The 18841-nt window shown below is 40.1% G+C and overlaps 1 protein-coding gene across 2 annotated transcripts in view; it reads left to right on the top strand.

Annotated features, from left to right (window-relative positions):
• The first annotated feature begins 748 nt into the window (after nt 1-748).
• Nucleotides 749-18841, top strand: part of eml3 (EMAP like 3) — a 76490-nt gene continuing 58397 nt past the window's right edge. For both annotated transcript variants that reach the window (XM_075450684.1, XM_075450683.1), the window contains exon 1: nt 749-1127. In XM_075450684.1, the coding sequence (XP_075306799.1) occupies nt 1103-1127 (25 nt within the window). In that variant the 5' untranslated portion in view covers nt 749-1102. The remainder of the gene's footprint in view (nt 1128-18841) is intronic.

Here is an 18841-nt window from a genome sequence, read left to right as displayed (position 1 = left end):
TTATTTCTTATTGCCATTTATAACACAGGCGTACCACCGCCTCACAGCAAAAGGGTTCCAGTTTCAAATCCTGACTGGGGCCTTTCTGTGTGGGGTTCGCATGTTCTTCTCCAGGCACTGGCTTCCTCCCACCGTCCATAAACGTGCATGTGAGGTTCATAGGCGAATTTAAATTGATCCTAATAGTGAGTGTGAGCGTGGATGGTTGTTGTGTGTCTCGTTTGTCTCTGTGTGGCCCGTATAGAGAAATTATTATCTTATTTTGAAAGCTGCTTTTAAACGTAAAAACTGCAATCCCTTTTATATGCGAAATAAAAGCGAGGACTGGTTTGACTCCAGTCAAATTTCAGCGCCTTTTAGGCAATTTATCTCGGGATTACGTTTCTTTGTACAGTCCAAGAAAAAATGCAATTAAACCCAGCAAATCAATTAAAAGCAATGTATTCAAGTAGGTATTAACAAGCGAAAGCTTAATAAAGCCTAAAACTGTCATGATCTTCCATTTATCGCATGTAATCAAAGGAGAGAATGTCTTATCTGAGGAAGCAGCTGTGGCCACATGAGAACGTGCACTTCTCAACGAAGTCGTCAGGGGGCGACAAAGACCTACCAACAAATAGACAGCGAGTTTTTCCCTCGACCTGCGCTGAGATTTATTCTGAAGAAGTTTTATGCAAGTATTCCCTGGTTAACTACATCCAGATGATTTGGCTTACTCTCAGTGTCCGGGGAAGATTTATAGACCGTTTATTACCACGCCAATTGACTTCCGGGAGACGATTTTTAGTCCTTTCACGGACGGTGTGATCCTTTTTTCTGTTTTTCCCTTTTTTAATTACTATTCCGTGTAGGCTACTTGTAAGCCAAAAGTTATATTAGCTAAACAATATCGTTTTATTTTCAACTAATAATTTTTTTGCGGGGGGGAGGGGAGGTTATGATGAAAAGAGCTTTATTTACAGGAAAAGCCCACGTTTCCGGTGTTCGTGCAAAACTACGCAATTGACACAAGTCTCCAGTGTGTGACACTCCTCTCAGCATGGAAAACACACTTCAAGTGCGAGCTCTGACATAAACTGCAACAAAACTCCAACCTCGGATTATGGACTCCTCTACAAACAGTTTAGGTGAGTAAATAACGAGACCCATATTCTGTCCGTTCAGTGATTGAACGCAAACTGTGCGTTCCGACACAACATCGTTTCTGGGGAGGAACACTCTCTCTCATTCTACCCTCAAAGAATGTAACTATTATTTGACTTTTCGGGAAACGTACCTACGTCAGACAGCATGCCCTGCACCACTTCATAAATGTTTCAAACGTTTTTGATTAGTTTCTGCTGTGGTGTTTTGCAGAGCTGCTTTCATTTTTATTTTTTTTCCCCTAATGCAGTTTTTACAAGCATTGCTACCGCATTCTTTTCTATATTTTGAAGGAGGAGGATGATAGTGGGGAAAAACAGGCGGGCTCATACTGTACAGATAGTTGACATTCAAATCAAGTTCAGTAGTGCTCGGTGCACTTGACCTTGATTGATATTTAATAGTGATTCTTAAAATGAATAAGAAACAAAACAAACAGAAACTAAAAAAATAAATTAAAAAAAGCTACCTTTTTAGCAAAGATCAGATCACTTTTAAATGGTTGCAACATGTACAGGAACATGACAGCAGCACGTAGGTGTGTGGAAGTTGCCTCCAAAGGCAAGAGTTGCATTTTCGGCAGAGTGCGTGCAAATGTCTGGGGTCCACACAGCTGTCTTTGTTTTTGCGCACGGGGTCTCGCCAGTTTTGTGGTGTGAATCCAGTATTTTTGTTTGCGCAATACTTCCTCTCTTTGTCGTTTGTGCCGTGGCCTGGTAACAGAGAAGCAAGTTTGGTGTTTCTGATAAGTTGCACGGTGATCGTGTGTCCGCTCTCAGGATTCAGTGGCAATTGACAGATTTGTCCACAGAAAACGCACAGTGAACAGTGTGGCGTTTCTAATCTTGGAACTGCTAGTTCATTTTTATTTGCGCAGGTAATAGGGGGAAAAATATAGGTGCATTTCTTCCAGTAAAAAGTTGAGCAAGCTTACAACCATGAGTGGTCGAGCTCCACCCATTCTGCCCCCACAATTCTGTTAAACAGAGGCTACAACACTGACACACAATGCTACTTTTGTTGCACATGTGTAGGCCCTGCTTGTCCCACCTGATGTGCTGATCTTGTGTTTACTTGCCTTGTAAACTAATGGGGCTCAAGGCACAGGGGAACAATAAATTTCACATGGATTTGTTCGCCAACATCTGCAGGCAAGATTGCTTTGGCTCTTTGTTGGAGGAAAGCAAAAGTTAAAACAATGCTGTGTATAGTTTGGAGCTCAGCTCTTTGTTTATAGCAGTGATAATCTGGTATTTTATTTCACAAAATGATGCTGATTGCTTGCCTTGAAAGTGTGCCATGTGCTTGTGTTAGTACATACAAGGATGCTTCTGTATCGCTGTCAGCTGACTGACTTACACTGTATCATGAGTTAGAGGATGTGAACAACTCACTGTTGTGGTTGGCCATATCAAACAGATACTATCCATTTTCTCTTTTGTGTTTGAAATTGTAGAAATGTTAAAAATATATCATTGTCTGAAGTCGACCCATATGATTTTGGTTTTCCCATGGCAGTTTTCAGAAATCAGGGCAGCTCATCCATGTATAACGGTGATTTTCATATATGCGAGTCTTGGATGGGAAGGGCTCACCACTTTGGGACAGACTGTGTGGAAAAAGAGCCAAAAAAAATGGAATGTTTCACAAGTTTGACGCTCTGGCCTCATGATTTGATTCTATTAAGATGCACGTTAACGATTCAATGCATCTAAAGTATCGATGACAAGCAGCAAAGTTTTTTTTTTTTTTTTAAACTTGCTCTTCTTTGTTGCCTCTACAAATTTATGTTAAAACTTCGTCATGCAGCATTAAAAACTAAATGAAAAATTGCAGAACTACTAGGATAAAATGTTTCCCAGCAGAACACTCTTAAGCATGGATAGATGTGCTGTTGAGTTGAGCTACGTTTACAGCTCGACCAGGCCATTTAATTAGACCACCATCCTCGTCGCAGTTTACATGCACAGAAGGGGAACCCTTCCCAAAGTGTGTCTGATGCCACAGTGCTGTGGACTGTGTGAGGACGCATTCAAGACTTTCCGTTTCTTCCAACTTCCTCTGTCAGAAATCATTGTACATGCAAGTATATCCAAATTTACTGCACAGACATAAACTATAAGTCGTTTTAATGGTGGTATTTTCAGATGATGCTGCCGTTAAAAGTGTTTTTTAGAGCAGAATGACAGTGTGGCAATGCTTTTAGCGATCGCTTGACATGTAGTTTTAATGGTCTGATTTTCCTGTCTGACTAAATAAACTGAAAAATATTTAAATGACAGCATCTTTATTGGGAATTTGGTAGTATATATAATAGGGCTGGGCAACAATTAAAATTTTTAATCTAATTAATCACATGATTTCCCTGATTAATCACGATTAATCGCATTTGTACGCAAAATCCAAAAATGAATCCAAAAGTAGTGTATAGCTTTTAGCATTTAGTTTTATTTTAAATGTGCTGCCATATGAATGAAAGTGCCATAACATTGTTGTGCAAACACACTTTTAACATCAGCATCTTTTTGTAGTTTTTATGTAGAAGCCTCGCTCCACTGTCTGTTTCCTTGAATGACTTGCTGCTATCAGTTGTGTGTTTTGCCTTTAAAGGTGGGGTATGAGATGTTTTCTTGAGCATTTTTTATCATATTGTCTGAAAACCTCCTCACGGCCCCATTGCACCCACTAAAATAGAATGTTTGGGGAAAAAAAATAATATTTTAGTCCATTTTAGAGGGTGTAGCAAGAGGAAATGTCTGACCAATAGAAGTAATGATGAGAGTTACTTCTATTGGATTCTGACATGCTAATCAACCGTCAAAATAAAAACCCAGTTTGAGTCCCGCATCGGACGTCCCTGTGCTGCATGTCGTTCCCCCTCTCTCTGCCCCCTGCTTCCTGTCTCTCTGAACTTTCCTATCCATTAAAAGGCACAAAAGCCCCGAAAAATAATAAATAAAAAAAACCTGCGTTATTGCGCGATAAAATATTTATCGCCGTTAAATAATAATAATAATACATTTTATTTATAATGCACTTTACATTTACAATAAAATCTCAAAGTGCTAATTAACGAGTTAACTCGCCCAGCCCTAATATATAAGTATAATATACACTTAGATTTCACTGTTTTCACAAAAAGATGAAACTTTGGATAATGCGCAGAGCACCTCGGCCCATTTAAGTTATATGGGTCATATTGTAATAAGATCAGTATTATTACTTATCATCAGTTTTAATAATCAAGTTGTTTGAAGGCAAATCTGCTACAGTATTATCACAAGTGATAGAAATGCTAATAACTAATCTGAAAATACATTTTTAATATTTTTTTGAATTCTTGTGAACAACTTAACTCGAAGGGTTTAATTTAAGGCGTAATTTGCTCAGACATCAGCAGGAAGCTGGATCAGCAAATGGCAGTGAATGTTGTACTACTACAGGGTTTCAGAGGACAAGACGGGCCGTTTTGCTGGAATCTGGTGGGATATAGCCTCTTTTCGTCTCACAGAACAATATATTAAACAACAGTACTATTTTGGTACCGACTGAAATATGTCTGTAAAGTAAAAAAATGCTATAACTGAATGCGTGGCTGGATTTGTAGATTTCTTTTAGTGGGTAATTGCTGAAAATTAATATTTGTCATTTTGGAGCGTTTTACTTAGACAAAGTCCCTGCGTGACTGTTAACATCAAATATTAGAGAAAAACTTCGGTTATTAAATCAGCTCTCGTCTCTTAGTGAGCTTGTCATGATGCAGAGATTTATGTTCCACCAGCATTCATCAGAATGAATAGCTCCCTTGTTATCTGTAGATTTAGTATATTCAGAGCAAACACAGTGTTGTTTCGTTTTTGTGACAGCTTCAGTCAGATGAGATTTATGTTTCACAGAAGTCAAATTCTTAACAGTCCTCGTTCAGCAGGGCTGGATTATCCTGTTTTTGGGACCCTGTGATGGATGTAACACTTTGATGTAACATTTAACTTAATTTTAATTCTGATGTGAAAATGCACAACGTGAGTACTGTGTAAGTGAAATAAGCATTTTTAAGCTATATTTGATGCAGGGGCAGCAAGAAGCATTTAGGTGCCCGACAGCCAAGAAATTAATTGGCTTATAATATTGGAAAAAATGCCCTCACTTCTCTCTTTCCTCATGTTTCCTGTTTTACTGCACTGTCACCATCTAAATCGGCAACCAATAGCCAAAAAAAAAGAAAACCTTTTAAAAAAAATTAAAAAAGGATGGAGATTTAGAAATGAAGTTCAAGATTCGTTTAATTCTTATCCAGAGTTGAGCTCTGTTAACACTGGATCTTACTCTTACAATAGGACTCAAGATGAATGCCTGACTAAAATAAATGAGTAGTATCTCTTTAAAAAGGTGGAAATTCCAAACCCTACAACTAAGAGCCAATGCTTCTCCGAACACATCTGTATCTGTCAGACAAGGACATGATGACACTACAGACATGGACGTTCAGGACCACTGGTTGAAGAGCTTATCAGATGGGGACCTCACCCAACCAGAAAAGGATGTTTTAGCCAAAGGACTCAACTTTGCCATTTCTCCACAACAACCGCCAGTAGTGGACCTCATTACAGCTATTGAATCTCCAATTAGGAATGAAAATCTCTGAGGCAGAAAAAGGAACAACTGCATATGAAGGTAGCAGCACCCCTCTCTAGCTCTAAAACTCCTCCCTCTAACCTCACACTACAGGAAAGGAAGGCAGTAGGGGTGGGCGAAAAAATCGATTCATGGACATATCGCGATTTTTATTTTTATGGGATGATTTTAAAAATCGATTTTTCTCCCCTAAATCGATTATATTACGTCATATCCGTGTCCAGAAAAACTTAATTAATTCATTACATTACATTCATTACGTTATGTTAAGACTAGCCCACATTTGTGCTGTGTGGACATTTCAATTAATTTTGTAACTGTAAAAAAAGCTGTACATGTTAAGTACCTCTTTTTGTCTCAATTGAAATAAATGTCAGCTGCTGGAATGACTGACACAGACTGATGTGCATTGCTTATGGGAACGACATTCATTCTAGAAGTGTATGATTCAACTTGTTTGTTTTTTAAGGAGGAAGAAAATTGCAATTACTGATTATATCGAATCGCAATTATCAAGAATCGTGATACAAATCGAATCGGCACCTTAGAATCGTGATACAATCGAATCGTGACCAAAGCATATCGTCCCACCCCTAGTCGGCAGTGACATCTCTCAGCAGAGATCAAAACATCCCCATTTTTCCAGCAGACGAGGGAAGATGCACTGTGGTTCTCAACACAGCAACAAATAACAACATTGCTGAGTGATAACACCACCTACAAGGCCAAAAAGAGACTTGTAAATAGAGTCGTATACAGTGAAAGAAGATCCAACATCTGAATTGTCTCCAAGTGAAATCACTGTGTCCTTTGATGTGACCCCACTTTTTACTCGTATACTGATTTCAGCAGCACTGGAGACTAGTGCTGGGCGGAATACCAGTTTATAATTTCGTTATGATATGAATTTTTAATATACCGCCATACCGGTGTATTTGATTACACAACGGGGGGAACACTGCGTCGCGCGACATTGTTTGAGACGGGACCCTTTTCAGTGTTGCGCTTCTAAACACGCATGTTTACTGTCTATGGGTGCGAGGAGGTAATAAGCACTTGCGTTACGCGAAGGTGAAGGTGGATAGGATAGACATGGAAAGTTCCGAAATCGAAGCTGCAGAACTAGTAGAACATGCTGACACAGAAGAACTTGTGCCAAAAAAAGGAGCCGTGTCTGTAGTTTGGAAGTTTTTTGGTTTAAAAAAATCCGACGTCGACCAAACAACCATTTTATGCAAGTGTTGTCGGGCTACAGTTGTCGCTGGAGGTGGCAACACGAGCACTTTGCTCCATCGCCTTAGCCGTAAGCATGTCTTAGAATATCAAGAATGCATGACGTTAAGGTCAGCACCCGCCACATCAGCAGGTAACACGGGGAAAGCAAAAGAAAAGTCGAGCCAAATGTCACTTCAAGACGCGTTTGCTAGAGCTAGAACGTGAATCTACCTAATTTATTTGAATGTGAATACCTCATATTGATGCAAAAATATAATTATTGCAAGTTGCACTACTTTTTTGTATTGATTTTCATAAAAGATGTTTGAAATTTGCACAGTAAAAGTTCTGCATTTTGACTGCAATTGTGTTTGCATTCCGATTCCTCACTTCATTAGAATCATGAGTAGCACTTCTTTGTAAACAGCATCATTTTGTGGGGCGTTATTCTATGACGGTAAAATAGACCATCCTAAGGTAATCTACTGCAGTAATTCTGTTCTCAATCTGTAGAAAATGCTGTGAACACCTAATTATGCATGAAAAAAAAATACCGTGATATACCGTGAAACCGTGATATCGTGAAAAAATACCGTGATATGTATTTTTGGTCATACCGCCCAGCACTACTGGAGACAGTTGGGAAACAGCTGCAGCAAGATGACTCACTGAATGACCCAACTTCCCTCCTTACAAGATCTGTGTCCTGTTGAGCCTCTGGCTCTCCACTACCTACTTCAAGTACAATGACCGTTTCCACAGACAGAAGCACAGCTGTTCCATGGAATCTCCAGTGTCCCCCAATGTGGCTAACCTTTTACGGACAATGAGTACGATGGACGTCCTCACTGGAGTGAATGAGCTGTGCTGCAGCGGCGCGTCAATGACGTCATCCCATCTATGCGTGTGTAGAAAGCCCCCATAAGCCCCCCCAATAGCCCTCAATAATAACAACACGGCAGCTCTGAGCTAACAGTGCAATAGTACGCGTTTATTCATTCATTGGTCTTAAAGTATTGGTGAAATAAAGACAGATAATGCCTTTTAGAGGTTGTATTGTCTATGCCCTGTTCTCTCCCGTTATATGGATATATGCGGATCTCGAGTGATCTAAATATCTTCCGAAGGACGCCGACTTTCACCAAACCGTTATTGGTGAGTAGATGAACGTATTTTATGCCAGAAATAAGGTCCTGGTTCAAAACCGAACTTCCCCTTTAAGTCGAATCTGTTTAGTGACGGGTTGTTCTTTCAGTCTCCTCTGTATAGTAGTTTTAGATTACTGCCTTGAAAAAGCTGCTAGCAGACATGTAGCAATTTAATTGATACATCTGCCCCTGTAGATTTTATGAATAATATTGTTTATGGTTCATAGTTATATGAAGCATATATAGTGATATGCATGTTTCATGTTCAAATAATATGATTTAGTTTGCATACTATTTTATCCCAGCAAATGGGGAGCCTCACCAAGAGCATCTTGCATAATATATTGGGTTTCTTTCTTTGCATTATCTCACATGTCACTTCAGTTGGAAAAAATCTGAATATATTTATCTATCTTTTTTTAACACAAGAGCACTTGCTGATTCTTTGTTTGAAAAAGCCCTCAGCAGAAATGTAGGACTGAAGTACCCAGGCTCCGCCCTCGCAGTGACGCAACACCTTCGGCTCTGCTACACTTACTCAGGCAAACTGCTCATTCAGGTGGATTCGAGTTCCCGAAAAAATGGGAACTCCACCCACTTTGTCGGGAAGCAATCAACTTTGAGCAGCGCCAACGGCCCAGGGTAGAGGCGTGTTCAAGGTAGTGACGTGGTTGAACTGCCACTCAACCCATGGATTGTACACGGAAGCGCTTCATTCAATATCAACATGGAGCAGCATCAAGCTTTTGACACTGCTGTAGATGCTGTAATGAAAGTGTTCGACGGGAGATTCTCGTTAAAAATCGAGCAAAGAACAGCCCTTGAATCATTTCTTGACAGGAAAGACGTTTTCGCCTTGCTCCCTACTGGCTTTGGTAAGAGTTTAATCTACCAGTTAGCCCCGCTGGTAGCTAAATCATACGTCAGAGGAAAGAGTGGTGTGATTGGCTTAAGCCTAGGCATAGCCTTTTCTGGCCACAACCAGTAGCAACCCGAGGGAGGCGGGTTGACCAGGCCATTTCGAATCGTATTCGTTATGGTCTTGGTCAGACCAGAATCTCGAAGAGATTTGAAAGTCTATGTTAATCAGGCTAGTACTTAAGCTCTTCTTTTTAAAAGATAAGCAATATCTTAAAAGGTGAAGGAAGAGTGAGATTAGGTTACTTCCTGAAACTGAACACAGTTTGATGGCAGCCAGCAAAATTCTCTCACTATGCGTTGTTATTATGCAGAGAACCTCACCCCCTCATACTCTATTCCTCTCACAATGACACACAACCGCTCACACGTACCGATTCTCACTTCCTCCTGATGTTTCACATGAGGTATGACTATTTTAAAAAGGGGAAAGAAAAGAAATGGTGCTCTTCGTTTTTGAATTTGGCTTTTCCTCCGAAATGGTCCCAGTTGTACAAAGCAGTTGTAGAAGAGCTACAAGTAATGTTGGTCTCACTGTGCACCTAACCACCACATGAGTGTGCAGGGAACACTTTTCAAACTGCTGCATTTAAAAAAGAAACTAACAGCCTCTGCTGTCTCTCTTGCTAATGTGCAACAAAGTCATTTTCAATTGATTTTTTTGTTGTACCAGAAAGCTCTGTCCCTTATTATTTTGAGGTCTGTTAGAATGAGATTTAGTAAAGATCCTGAAACCTACAGCACTTTTGAAAAATAATTAGTATATTATAATATTTAGAGAGTTACAAAAATATATTACATCAATCATAATCCTCCGAAGGAGAGGAAAATGTGAATTGGCAGGTAAGAGAACAATAAGTAAATTTGACTTTTTTTTTCAGCATATTTATTGCGTCATGAAATATAAGATGGAAATATACATAAATATGCTGACGTCAAGATGTCTCTGGGTCATTGTGAAGGGAAGCAGTTGAATTTGAAAAAAACCCCAAAAAACTGTAAAGAAATGGTAACCATCTGGCATCATTCAGGAATAACCACAGACTCAGAATCAACTCGATACAGCGTGGTTGTGCCTCCTATAGCTACATGACTGATAACCTTTTTCACCGACTTTTGAGTCCTGAATTTGAGTCCGATATGAGGAAAGCATTATGTTGCGAATCATTGTGAAATCTCGACGAAATGCGAATGGTGAATTAACGGCTTTGGCTAGATGCTGCTCTTTGTCCAAGACGTCTCTTGGATTTCTTTCACTTTTAGACCAGCTTTAACATAAATTTAGACTAAACATCTTTGGACCTTTTTAGATGTGTTTTAGACTTTTTTTTTTTTTCATTAATACTATGTAACATTTCTACCTTAAAATAACAGCTTGAAAAAAATTGTGCGGCTAGAATGAGTTTCAATATTACGATTGGTCTGTCTCCTATGCCCTTCGGGGGTCTGAGTTGGAAAAACTGCGCATGTAACTTTGCTGGACCGGCCCGGGAGCTGAGCGGAAGTACTGCGACTTGCTTTCTGGCACACCTACCGCAAAAACAAATAGACCCCTCTCACGCTCCCAGGTACATTTGATTACTCTTACCTTCTCGGTCGACATAGCTTGCACCTTCTGACTCCTCGCCGGTTCGTCAACAAACGTGAACGTGAAAGCGAAAGGGTGTTGTATTTACGACAGTGTAACCGTACATTACCTCTAAGCCTGTAGGGGGAGCTCCATAATGGGCTTTTTGAGAAATTACATAGTATTGCTTTAAAGGCCTACAGAAAGCTGACACTACACCCAATACATAATGATAATACATACACAGAGGAACAATAATGATCATTGGACCCTACACCAAAACATTTCATAAACGCATGAAATTTGCGATTTTGAATTTGCTGCTTGGAAATCCTTCCTGGAATTCCAGACTGGGGGCGGGGCTTCCGTGCGACGTCACATGTGCCATGGTTTTTCCTGGCTGCCGCTATTGTAGTATGCTTGTTGAGTGGTGAAGGCCAGCCGCGGCCGCTGTATTTGGGCAGGATGGGCAGAGCCCCGCCTTCCACACCCCCAACCTTTGTTTTATAGATAAAGTATAGATAATTATAAATTATAGATAAAATATTTATTTCAACTTCAATCACAGTGGGAATCGTATTATACCATATTGTGGCTTGTGACAGACTTTGCGAGTGGAATCTGTTTTTATTTTCGCTGAAATATAGCCTACCTCCAGTGTGGCTGCTTAACGTTAGATCTATGGCCATCGGCCAGGGCAGATGCCTGGTCTGCTCTCAGCTAAGCCCGGCCCCGCCGCCCCTTCTTAGAACTCTCGAGCACATTCTACCAATCAGAATCACTGTAGGCCCCTACGTAGCATAATATCATGTTACATTTAGCGCGCCTGTATAGATGCTATTGGGGCAGGTGCATGATCTGCCCTGGACATGGAAAGGACTCAAAGGGTTTAAGAAATATTACTCCCCCCATCTAGCCAGTGGGAACTTCAGAGCTACCAAATTCCCCTACAAACTTGTTGGATAAAACGGATAACTATGTCGGATTTGATGAAGGATATTGGCTGTTTAATCCGGATTCACGTTTGTGGTAGGTAAAGACTTTACTTTATAGTTGCTATCTTACAAAGTTTAAGTGATTGTGAACGAAGTCTTTGCAAAATGGGAAACTGGGAGTGATTTAATGAAATATCTTAGCTTGATGAGCAAAGCAATGTTGAGACAGTAAACAATGTGTTGACAGCTTACATGTACAGTAGGTTACTTGTCTGCTAGCTTAGGTTGGAGCACTGTCGGTGTGTGTGACATGAAGCATTTTTCGGAAAAGGCAAAAAAACACGAGTCCAGCAAGGCGCAAATGAATTGTGCCATGAAATTAGCCATGCTAGGTAATGCTTTGCGACAAGTTTCCCTCTAATTGAAACGTAGGCAGTATTAAATCCTTTCACAAACTTTCTCTTCGCTCATTTTCATGGGGCTTTTGTGTTTGTTGTATGGCAGACTTTTATGCGAGTTCGCACATCCCCTCCTGCGTATGGTTGCATAGACTATTGGCCTATTGCGTATGCTCCATAAAAGCTTGCATTTTGATAACGCAGATCATCTGCCCCGCCTATTTTCCAGACCACGAGCCGCTACTGAAGGCAATAAAACGTTTTTATTAGTAGATGTACGAAGTGCTGTGGGTGCGTGTGTTGCCCTCAGCACCAGCAGCTCACACCACCGGGGACAGCGGAAGCAGAGAGACCTGTGGTCGGAACTTGTGTCTGTGTCTCCCTGGCGGAGAGCGGACACACCGCGGGATGGTTGCCCTGAAATCAGCCGGAGCGCATCCCGCCATGTTCAGCTCCCTGCGGTGTGGACGCTCAGGGGGAATCCACCTGGCGGAGAGCGGACACACTCTCCGCCAGGTGGAGAGTGGAAATCAGCCGGCAGATCATCAAGACGTGTGTCCACGTCGGGGCTCTTGACGCTTGATGATCGCTCTGCCGGCTGATTTCCACTCTCCACCTGGCGGAGAGTGTGTCCGCTCTCCGCCAGGTGGATTCCCCCTGAGTGTCCGCACCGCAGGGAGCTGAACATGGCGGGATGCGCTCCGGCTGATTTTACCAGAGAGGAGGCAGGCGAACAGGGAGACACGGAGTTCCGACCGCAGCTCTCTCTGCTTCCTCTGTCTGTGGTGTGAGCTGCTGAGGGCAACACACGCACCCACAGCACTTCGTACATCTACTCACAATAAAAAATCACCATGATCACCATCATCGTCCCCACTGCTCTCGGACTCGGACCCCGACCCACTGTCACTGGCTGGCTCGAACCTGTATGGTTCTAGCCCCAATCCCTCCTCAGTTTCTTCCTCAGGCTCTTCATTGTCATCAACAATATTAGGCTCGAAATTTGCCACTAGTATCAGACATGGTGATTGTTCCAGCAGTTGGCACGCGCGACGTCACGCACCTGTCGTCGGTTTGCCAAAATTCGAGTCAAATGTGGTGATAGTTTATTGGGCCTAATCAGGACTATCCAGGGGCCTAAAATTATTTTAAAATCATAAAAAAATTCCATGGTATATAAGGAATCGATCTGCTATTTCAGTTTTGTGCAAAAAAATCACCTTTCTGTAGGCCTTTAAGTCTCAGTAGATTGTTAAAAAGATTATTATTGAAAAAACCATTCCTTTTAAGCATTTATTATTTTTGGGTGAACCTGACAATCTAAAAATACAATATTTTGTATTAGTCAATGGACTTTAATCAGCTATCATTTGGTAAGCAGTTAACTTATTAAATTGTTGCAAACTAAAATCCCAAATACTTAGATATATTTGGGATTTTCAGAATTAGCAAATTTTCTGAATGTCTTAGTAGTGCATGATAGTGGGAAACAAGGCTGATGAGACTGGCAAAACGGAGCTTAAAGAGGATTTAAAAAAAAAGCAATATGGAGTTGTAGCTTAATTTGGTTCGTTTAGTAACACCTATTTTCTACTTAGTAATCATTTAAGCCTTTATGATCGCAAACAAGAAGAGCCAAAGATTTGTGTAGGATTTGCGATGGAGACCAGCTCGTTTCGTTCATAAGGCCACTATCAAATAATAGTCACAGTGTACACATATCAGCCTGTGCATTCAGTCACTGGCATGCAGAAGGGGAAGAGAAAGTGTTTCTCACTGATGCTGTTCTCCGTTTCTCTTCTCAGACGCAACCTCACACTCTCGTCGGGGTGTACAGGATGTTAGGCAGTGTCAAATCAAAGAAGAAAGCTATAAGCAGAAAGCAGAGTGCTTCGACACCTGTAGACCATTGAAGTCATTATGCACCATCTGTGGGTGGTAGAGAGAAAAGGAGTAGGTGGGCATTGTTTAGTATGTGTTAAATGTGAGATTAACTGAATTATTTGCAGGAGATGTGTTTGCTTTTTAAAGGTCAATGCTGATATTTTACTACACAAGAAAAACGCTTTCATTTTGGGGAATTCAACAAATCAGTAGAGTAAAAGACACACCATAGAGAAAATTTAAAACAGGAACGCATGCAAACTAATCTTATCTTCTGCCACGATGTGTGGCTGTAATCAAGGTTGATGAAAAAGAATATTGAAGCAGAAAGACAACTTTTTGGAGACTCAGCAGAAGACTTCAGTCTATGCAGCAGTGTTGTAGTGGAGATGTTAGTCAGCAAGTCTCCCATGAGTATCATTGTGACTTTGAGCTCTCAGGAATCCTGAAAAAAAGATCAAATAGAGTATTTGTATTCATTACATAGTAATGTAGCCCATACTACATTACTATGTAAATTGATTTTCCTCCACACACTGAAACAAAAGTTGAAAATAACCTGCTGGGTCACTGCTGTCAGGGCTGGATTAGCCAAATATGATCTCAGATTATAGTTCAATCACTTGGATGAACAGTTTAAAAAATAAAAAATAAAAAAATTGACTATCTTAGACATCTAAGTGCCTTTTTCCTTTCTATATCATGAATACATTGTTTTCTCTCTCAATCTCCACATATCTCCTGATACATCTATGGATAGTAGAACAAAAGCTTTGTGAAATCATGCGTTTGTCAAGTCAGGGCAGAGTACACACGCCCACTTCTCCTGCCTTAGCCTACTGTGTCTAACTGTACTCTAAGTATCACTACAGGGCAGCTGCTGTCTGCTTCCATTTTACATGTAGGTACAACCAATCTCAAAACAAAGACTTTCTGGCTCATTGTGCCGTCTGATAAACAAGGATAAAATAGAAATGGCTTTATTAGTAATTGTTTTGTATAAAGATACTCTTCTTAAGAGCAGATGCCACCGGAGAGAAGCAAACAGATGTTAACTCCTGACACCGGTTAAGAATAAGTCAGTTGTAAATACTTAATGTTCCAAAGAACTATTTTCAATATTGAAATAGTACATTTTCATAGAAAATACTGACATTGGACTCTTTTGGGGTGGGGAATCAAACTTCATGTTCCATTTACCAGACAAAAACTCAGAACCTCAGTAATGATGGCTTTCAAAGGTCATGATAAGTTAGTCAATATTGGGTTTTTAATTTGTATTTCGTGTCAGAGCAAGAATTTGGAGTTAAAAACAAGGCTTTTGTTACCATTGTAACAGAATTGGGTGCTCACCTAAATGTTTGTTCACACTGAATGAACAGAAAAGAAAAAAAAATGTATATGCTGAAACATGTTTTGTTGTCCACACTGCAGCTGCCCTTTGAAAGCAGGTTGGACTCATACATTTTCTTCACTTGCTGTGAATGCTTGCATGGGTGTGTAGGAATTGTCTTAATCAAGGCTTCAGAAATTTGTAAAAATAAATTAAAAATCAACTTGGTTTCAGTAAATAGGCTGAATGGAAAGAGAGCGCATCACAACAAGCTGGTATGTTGACTGTGTCTAAAAGAGGTGATTTTATGCTTTGTGGACATTCCGTGTGTGCAGCATTTTTGTGCACGTAAAAGGTCTATGAAGTTTCAATGTTCACACCAAAGGGATTTTAGCCCAGTTTATTATACTTTGTCTAATTGATGCAAAGCCTACAGCACAGCTCATGTAAGCGGCCTATGCCAGCAGTGTGAGCATTTTTAGCTGAGCTGGAGGTCTGCACTTGTCTGTAGTGTAGACCCCCAAAAGCAGAATTGGTACCAAAGGTTTTGCGGATGCTTGAAACAATGGTGACCAAAAACAAAAGTTACTGGATGTTATTCTTGTTCAAGTACTTGTATGCGGGGAACTAATGAATGTGGAGCAACAGTCAATTGAAATGACCGCACCAGATAAAATAGGGAAGATGTGAGATAGCAGTTTTTATTATGATACAAAAGCTGCTAATTTTGATAGGCCTATTGACTGGGTAGGTAGCTACTTACTTATAAGTGCTTTGAGACCATGAATAAAGTCTAACATTAAAAAATGACTGTAGAATGTCTCTGGCCAATATGATTCGTTTTCCACCTGCAAAGAGAGGCCACACTGTGTAAGCAAAACTAAAATACAAAAATACCAGAGTAGTCAACAGTTTATGTTTTTTTTAGCTCTTATTTCTCCAACATTTAACTAGGTAGTCCCAATAAGATAGAACGTCTTCCTGAAGAGAGACCTCGTCCAGTTAGCAGCTGTGCAAGCCAACAGAATAAAGCGCAAAACAAAATCTATTCTATCATATAAAAATGCAACAATTTGTATACATATAATTAATAAAACATTCACACCAGCTCATAACATAATGATCTGATCATTTTCTAATTAAAATTAGAGAAGTCTCAGACAATTTTTCAGTAAGCCCAACAGTGTTACAATATTAAAAGCCTTGTTTAAAATAGTTTTGATTTCTGTACTCTATGAAAACAGACTTCAGATTAACTGGTGATCCTAAATAAGGGTACTTCAATGATTATGGCTATATATATATATATATATAAATTTGCAAGTAGTTGGGCGCATTATAACAGTCAGATTATTCTAAAACATTTGTTTTATGAGACCACAAGAAATCTGCTTCCTGTTATGCACGTTTGATAATTGATATGCATTCATGCATAATTTGAAGTTAGTTCTTCTGCACACTGATGCATTTTGGGAAAGTATATACAAAGCCCCCCCGTTGCTGAAACTGCTAAGCAAATATGCCAAAGTTAGTGGCACAGTATGCAATTTTTCAAATAATTTTGACCTACCATGTTGATACAATAGCTCTATGGTCTGATGAAGTCTTGATATCAATGAGAATGGCAGTGCAGTTGCTGTGACTTTAATGTGGATCAAATTCCTGCTTCCACTGAGCTGTTGCCAAACTGTTGAGTCACCCACAGTCTTTGTTTGTAAATGTAAAAAAAAAAGAATGCGAGAAAAACAGACTCTCAAAGTAGAGTGGTGGGTGTGTGTGTGTAGATCCGGTTACACTTCTGCATTAAAATGGGAACTGATATGATTGCTGTTAATGTATGCCTGTGTTGCGGTTAGACTTAAAACGGTAAACAAATGCTGCAAGCATGGCCTCTGGATGCTGATCTTTTTCCAAGCAGAGCTGTAACAATATAGGGCTTGGCCAACCTGATATGCCTCTTAGTTTGTTACATAGAGCCATTTGGGAAGTTACAGTTAAAAGGTGTTTTAAAAAGGTTGAAAAAGGGCTAAAATGTACTTTCCACCAATAAAAGCCTTTTGTATTTTTCTTGCTCATCTTTCAATAATATCTTTCATAATACTATAGTAATAGTTTTGATATTACTGTTTACAGCATCTACAATCATGGGGGAAAAAAAGTCTTTAATTTCAAAGGCCTTATTTATTGGGACAAAAAAAATATATAATAATAAAAAATAAAAAAAAACTTCATCCCTGATCCTTGCTTGGTCTAAAAATTAGGTAAACACAATCTCGTATGAACAACAAATTATGACCCATTACACTGTGGCATTATTTATTTGAATGGAAATAAGCCAAAATGCAAAAGCAGTGTGAAGGTCTTATATTGCATTTTAGGATTACTGTAATTAGTAAAAACATGAGACTATGGAATTTGATATGTGGATCACCTTGATTAGATGCAAAGCCGAGTTGAGCTATGGTTACAGCTCAGCTGGGCAGCTTAACTGTACCAATACATGCATGGAAGCAGAATCGACTGAAGTATGTCCGACACTGCGATGCTGTGGGTTTGTGTGAAAAAGCGTTCAAGACATTCTGCCACTTCCAACTTTCTCTATGGGAGTTCATAGTATGTATAATTTTGATAAAAGAAACTGAAAAACGTGTTAATAACAGCAACTTTATTGGGAATTCAGCTGTATTAAATTCCAACTATGGCAGTGTAGTAAATCCTCTAAAAACTCACCTATGTAGCCTGAAATTTTTACATATCATGCCTCTAAAATTGATTAGGAGCTTGCGCTACACCTTTCTGCTCATTCAGCTAATGGGGTTGGGGGGGTCTCTGACTTTGGTACTCTGACCCCACATGTCTGGCCAACAGCTGACACAGGCCTTCATTGTCGGTGACCAATGCTAATATTTGCATAGTTCAGCCAAACATGTATACATCGACTATGTTATCTCTTGTTGAACTGGGAAAAAGTGAGCAAGCTTATTGTGGGCTCCTCAGCTCTGTTCTTCACCAAGTCTGTGCTAACATTTCCTCAACTTGCTAGCTTTTCATTTAATCTGCACTTCACAGCTCAATAAAATTAGCTGTAAAGCCCCACCCCTTATGTCAGGATTGGTTGGTGCTGGGTCCTCCAAAGTGTCTATGTAGAACATATAGGCCAACTGACCTCAGCTCTCTGAGGCTACGGCTACACGAAAACGAAACGAGGTTTTTTTTGAAAACGGGTACGAAAATTCTTGCGACCACACGGAAACGTGCTGCTGTCCAGACGAAAACGGAGGGAAACGATGAAACGATGCAGTACACACGCCGCTGTGTCACGCCACGCTGTGAGACAATAGAGAAGTGTTAAAATTGGCTCACAGCGTCAACGTGTGACTGACGCAAAAACGTTTTAGCTGTAACAATGGAAACGAAACGAGGCCGTTTTCAAACTTTCCCACTCTGGAACCCGTTTTCAAAAACTATCGTTTTGGGGTAGTGGGAACGCCGGCTCCGTGTGGCCGCGACAGCGAAACGATAAGAAAAAGTATCGTTTACAGTGAAAAACGTTTCCGTGTAGCCGCAGCCTTAGACCTTCAGTGGTGCTCTACAAATTCAAAGGAAAAATGTTGAGCCATGGCACTGATGGCAGATTTTTATAATGATATGCCTTGTAAGATGCA

Source organism: Odontesthes bonariensis, chromosome 19 (assembly GCF_027942865.1).
Source record: "Odontesthes bonariensis isolate fOdoBon6 chromosome 19, fOdoBon6.hap1, whole genome shotgun sequence".
In the NCBI taxonomy this organism is placed as follows: Eukaryota; Metazoa; Chordata; class Actinopteri; order Atheriniformes; family Atherinopsidae; genus Odontesthes; species Odontesthes bonariensis.
This window is presented reverse-complemented; position numbering and strand designations above follow the sequence as displayed.